This window comes from Anser brachyrhynchus (genome assembly GCF_964034855.1).
Source record: "Anser brachyrhynchus genome assembly, chromosome: 3".
In the NCBI taxonomy this organism is placed as follows: Eukaryota; Metazoa; Chordata; class Aves; order Anseriformes; family Anatidae; genus Anser; species Anser brachyrhynchus.
The window spans coordinates 53,836,448-53,842,447 of NC_137696.1; the positions used below are offsets into that span (position 1 = coordinate 53,836,448).

The window sequence follows — 6,000 nt, forward strand, 5'->3', positions numbered from 1 at the left end:
TAACATTTTTGGCAGTTCTTCATGTTCTCATCTCAGAAAAAAAAAATCAGAACTTTCTGTTCTTTTTTACTAGTAAATTTGGGAACAGAAAAAGGTTAACTAATTTTTCCATCTTGGATTATTTTAGGTTTTCATGCAAATCTGGATTATGACGTAGAAGTATTTACAGAATATGCATGGACATTCAGATCTGCGCCTCCCCTCCCCAGTCCCCCATACACAAACTTATTATTCGATTAAAATTATGTCAAAGGCCATTTCAATAGGAAAGAGTAACCAACCCATTTAATTCTGATATTGCTCTGTAATGTTTAAAAAAAAATTATGAAAACGATGACAATGTTGATGGTGTTGTTAGGTTTCCGCATCCACTATAAAGACAATGAGGTAAGACTGCAAAAGACTGCAAAAGGATCAAAGTGTAGGAGCATAGCTGAGATAGCTGCACCCACCCAGCCCCCTTCTCTTCCATGCCCCAGAACAACTAAAGTCAAATATTAGTTGGTTTCAGTCACCATGCTTCATCCTTTGGCTATTAGGTTTGTGCTACATTTTCAATCCCTACTATATCCTAACACATACTGAGAAAAATATTTTTTTTAAACTATTTGTCCAAGAACAGCACTTTATCTTTTCTATTTCTTTAAATTAGAAGTTCTGATGAATCTCCATGGATTTTCAGGAAAATTTAAGCCACCACTGTCAAAGTTATGTATGAACAGAGATACCATGACAAAAAGCGTTCTGCTGCTAGGCTCAACTATAAACACAACATATGTAGCAGGGACAACCTGGGAAATACACAGATCTACACTAAAAGATAGTAAGATCCGTAACAGCCATTGATTTTCGTTTCACGGCCTTTCTGCTCATCCCCCACAATCTCCCGTGCACAAACTTTACCACCACATTCTGGCAGACAGTTCCACTTGTAGATGAGAAAAGCTATCAGTTTTGATCCCAAAATTTCAGTGCATCTTTTAGACAAAGTCAAAGCCTACAAGGAACTTCACGTGAAGCACTGAAAGTTAAACTCATTTTTAGTGGAAGCTGGTACCCAAGCACTTTGCGCTGCTGGGAGCTAGATGACCAGTCCACAACCTTAGGAAAACACAGGCAATGCAACGGAGCTGCAGCACACCGTACTGCTTGGAGCGTCCCAGGCACCGAAGGCTTCATGTCCATGGACAGCTCCACCACGGGCCGAGAAGTAACAGGGATGTATGTAACTGTGGGCCTGCTCCCACTTCGGGATACCATTAGCTTGATGGTTGTTTCATAGCTAGAACAGCAAAAGCCTTTAAAAACACTGCTCTAAGAGAAGCCATCAGCACATAAACTAGCAGCACACGTGAGCCAAGGGCATAACATACAGGTATACGCCATTAGAAAGCACTATATGACAGTCAGTCAACACTACTAAGTGGTAGCTGGATGCAGAAGGTACAGAATGAATTTCCTCCTCCTACTCGTGACACCAGTGGACGTTCATCAGGGCACGAAAGTTATATCCCACTTGTCTGGATCCAGAATAAACCAGGTGAAGGTTCATGGCAAGCCGATGCAACTTTACATGCCGGGCTCTTGGACTGGACGTGTTACTGAACATCTGACAGCTCAGTAACACTCTAGCTGGGGCGTTAAGAGCAAACATTTCAGTTTGGCTTAACTTCTGCAGTTGGTCAAGGACGCAAGGATGCACATGAAACAATTTTCATCTATTTAAAGGAATAAGATTTTTCTAAAATTCAAAAATCTGTTAATAGATTACAGGCAAAATGTATCATCAATGTAGATAACACTTCAGAGCAGAAGAAAACTTAAGGAAAGTAACAGCCCTGCACACATCAAGGGCATATACACGTATACTCAATGGTAAGCCCAATCACACGTCCGAAGAACTGAAGCTGATATACCTGTATCACCTTGTGCGGACAGAGGTCAACATGCTATTTGACTAGCAGTGAGTAGTTTAAAAAAAAAAATCTTCTATTTTAGGTGCAGTTTAATAGAATGGTTTGTACACAATCTAAGAAACGTGGCTGTCACGGAAGCCAAATCTTTAAAAGGCTGTAAAACTCTCAACTCCCTAAAATAAGAATTACCGCATATCTTTCATCCTTTCCTTTAAATTCAGCAGATCTGTTTTTCATCACAGCACAGTTTGCATTCCACAAGGGCCAATATCACTTGCTTACATAATAGTAAAACCAACCTTGACACAGACAGCGCTAATTAACAGACATAAAAACAACTCAAGCAGCCACACAACGCAGACTAATCCTTGCTGCTATAAATGCCAGAGACATCTCAACAAGCGCTTCATGTGTTTGCGCGTAGGTGGAGCAATCAGTCATTCATCCCAATCTTGCACATGTAAACAAGAAAATGTGATACATAAAAAATAGAGATTATATCTTACCTTATTTAAATGCATGAAAATAAAAATCAAAGAAAAAAGGGGGGGGGGGGAAGGGTGGTAAATCTACACACTCGAATCAAATTTCCAGTTGAAGCTACGATCCTAAATTAATAAAATAACTTGAAACTTTTTCACCATCAGTCATACAGATACAGTCTGGCAAGCAGAAAAATACGCTAAGCACAATTCATGACATGACCTCAAGCTTCCCCCAAACAACAGCTGCTGCAGACTGACAGCCCAATTCATTGTCATCATACAGCCAACAAATCTGATAGACAGACCACCAAAAAATCCCCCTGCGCAGAGGAAGCCTCCACATTATTCACAGTTCTGTCCTGCTCTATTCAGTCTTGCTCCTTCATTCACCCCTTGTGATGGATTTATTCCAAGAAAAAAGAGGGTTACAAGCAATCAAGGACAAGTAACCCTACAGCTCTTCGCACCTTCGCAGTGCCACCAAAATTGGCAGCCCAGCAAAGGAAATGCTTAAGACCTCATATTTGCTGTAGCGAATTTTCTGCCATAAAATTATTGGGAATACCTAAGATTGGTGTCAGAAGATTTAGTGCCTGTAAGACATGATCGAGAAGCATCAAAGACATACCCGTTTTAGTTAGTGTTGTACTTGAAAACTTTTTGCTTGCTTTGTAACAAGCGTATCTAAATGTGAACTCTTCCCAGAACCTTTTAGCAGCATCATTTCGTTTATCCATAATGACTGCAGCCTACCCAATGCTCAAGTGCAATCCCGTCTCAAATTCAACGTTTACTCTTAGGCTCCCTGAGTGCTTTCTGGTTTGAAGCCACCTCCCCTCTCTCCCCACCCCAGAGCATAAGTTAAAGAAGGAAAGGAAGACCTGGGGAAAAAAAATACTTTTGGAGTGGAATTCTCAAACGCTTTGGAACATCTCGGACTAGGGACTGTATAATCCAAACAAAGCCAAGAATATATTGCATGCTTACCTTAGATTTACAAAACGTACCATTGCATTTCTGATCCAAAAAGACAGAATCCTTACACAAAGATCAAAAGAGTTCTAACACAAAAGGCCATGTCACAACAATAAAAGCAATCAACTTTCTTTTTTAAACAAAGGTGGGTGTATTGCAAATGAGAATGGCTAAGTACTTGCCCAACAGAATTCAATTTAACTGAAAAAGAATGCATTATACCAACGTACTTCAGTGCTAGCCAGGACACCTTGTCATAAAAACACATCCATACTCCAAGAACAGGATTGAAAGCAATCAGCCTACTTCATGCCACCAAATGGATTTCAAATTCTCAAGCCTGGTACAACAAGGTCCTGCAGATTTCAGCAAGATTCTGACCTCACAACTGAAGTACCCAATGGTAACTCTAAAATTTAAATGAACTTTAATTGTATTGAAAAAGTCTCTGATGCTTTTTTTTCTTAAGAGCAATGCAGAAATAAAGTATTGCAACAAGCTCGAGAAACAATTCTCTTCTAAAGCAGATGTGCAATTGGTACACAAAGTACCTACACAGAAGTGAATCACAGTGAAGCACACGCATTACCCTACACAAATTAAGACTACCTAATTGTTTTGAGCCACCTCCTTCCCACCCACCAGCTCAACTCTGAAATAACTAATTCAATTTTCATTTGCTGGCTGAAGTTGCCACCACACTATCCACACCCACATCCGACTCACATAAACTGTCTTTTAATAAGCAGAATCCAGCAGAGGTCAGAAACGGCCCCAGACAGGAAATGCCTGGGTGTATTCCATTGAGGCACTGCAGATTGCTCTTCTGCGTGAACGCAGCCCAGGTCTAGGGTCACGCTGCTGTGCAAACTTCATTTTTAATCGCTTTGTGCTCGACCTGCACTACCGTTCTTTGAAGTTGTTATAACAAGAAATTCGCTTGCCCTACTGGCATTTGTGTTTCATGGACGCTTCCAAACTCACTTGCCTTATTGACGTTCGTATTCCACAATACTTTTGTAGAGTCTGATGAACTTCCACATACCTTCTGTTTTTGCCATTCTCATGCCATAAACGCAGCAGCTCCTTAAAGCACGTCAACGAAAGCTCGAACCAGACACTGCTCAGCTCCGCAGCCTCGATGCAAGGCGGAGAGCACGGCCACGGCCTCGGCACGCCACCCGCACGGGCAGGAGCTCGCCCTGCCCAGGAGCGAGCCCATGACCTGGCAGCACCGAGCGCTCCCGGGCAGCGCACCTGGAGCACGGCGCGCCCGGCTGCAGCCGCCCGGCCCCAGTTGATCGCACGAGTGTCAGGGAGAGGTTTCCCCAACGCCTCGCGGGGAGAGGCGAAGCGCAGCACCAGGACGTTATTTTAAAAGCAGCAATAATTGCCGGGGCACCAACAACTCGGCCTTACGCAACGCTCCCCCAGCCAGCTGGAAGCCCCACGCCACGCACCCGTTCGCATCCCCGTCCCTCGGCGGGGCACGGCCGGCGGCTCGCCAGCAGCCCAAGCGCCGCTCAGCCCGGCCGGGAGCGGCTGCACAGCCCCGGGGCAGCGCCGTGCCCCCGGCCGCCCGGCTGCCAGCCCTGCCTTCCCCGCAGCGCTGCTCCGCGACCCCGCAGCCCCCCGAGGCTGCACCCCCCGGCGGCCGCCCCGGTGCTCCCCGGCGCTCACCTCCCCCCCGGCGGCGGCGGCGGCGGCGGCGGCTCCTCCATGGCGGCGGCAGGGAGCAGCGCGGCGACGTCTCTCATGCGTGCAGCGAGGCCGGCATGGCGGCGGGGCGCGGGGCGGTGCGGGCGGCGGGGGGCGGCGGGGGGCGGCGGAGGGGGGCGCGGGGCTCGGCTCTACCCAGCCGCCGGGACCCGGCCGCCGAGAGCCGCCCGCGCGGCCGCCATCTTGGGAGCAGCCTCGCAGGGCAGCGGAGCCGGGAGCATCGCTACGGCGCGCGAGGAGGGACCAGCCCCGCAGGACGCGCTCGGTGCTGCGCCGGCTCCGCTCCTCGCCGCTCACGGCGCCCCGGCGGTCCCTAAAGCCCCGCGGGCACCGGCTGGCTCCGGGGCATCGCGCCCGTGGTCCCTCGTCGCCCAGGCGCCGCCCCCGCGGCCGTGCGAGCGGCTGCAGCAGCCCCCGAGAGCGGTGGGGAGGGCGGAAAGTGTGGTAAAAGCGCTGGCACCGGGTAACGAGCCTCCGCTCATCTGGTGCCGGGCTCGCCAGGAAGCTGCGGGGAGGCAGCGCTGCCTGCCCGGCGCTGCGGCGTTTCGTCTTGTGTGGGGAGGAAACCGGGCGGCCACCGTGTGCACCTGCTCCCCGATGGATGTGCCAGTGCCGTCACCCACCGGGGGGGTCCCGAACCTGTTATCACAGTCATCGAGGCTGGAAGAGACCTCCAAGATGCTCTGGTCCAACCGTCCCCCTACCACCAATGTCACCCACTAAACCATGTCCCTAAGCACCAGGTCCAACCTTTCCTTGAACACCCCCAGGGACGGTGACTCCACCACCTCCCTGGGCAACCCGTCCCAATGCCTGACTGCTCTTTCTGAGAAGAAATGTCTCCTCATTTCCAACCTGAACCTCCCCTGGCACAACTTGAGGCCATTCCCTCTGGTCCTATCACT

At 48.7% G+C, this 6,000-nt stretch overlaps 1 protein-coding gene across 6 annotated transcripts in view; it reads right to left on the minus strand.

Moving 5' to 3' along the window:
- MAP3K4 (mitogen-activated protein kinase kinase kinase 4) overlaps positions 1 to 5,283 on the minus strand; it is a 73,898-nt gene extending 68,615 nt beyond the window's left edge. For all 6 annotated transcript variants that reach the window (XR_013948322.1, XR_013948323.1, XM_080584777.1 and 3 more), the window contains exon 1: positions 5,057 to 5,283. Coding sequence is in view for 4 of the 6 variants with exons in the window: in XM_080584777.1 (XP_080440903.1) it covers positions 5,057 to 5,133 (77 nt within the window). In the remaining 2 variants the exon portion in view is untranslated. The remainder of the gene's footprint in view (positions 1 to 5,056) is intronic.
- Positions 5,284 to 6,000: the final 717 nt, after the last annotated feature.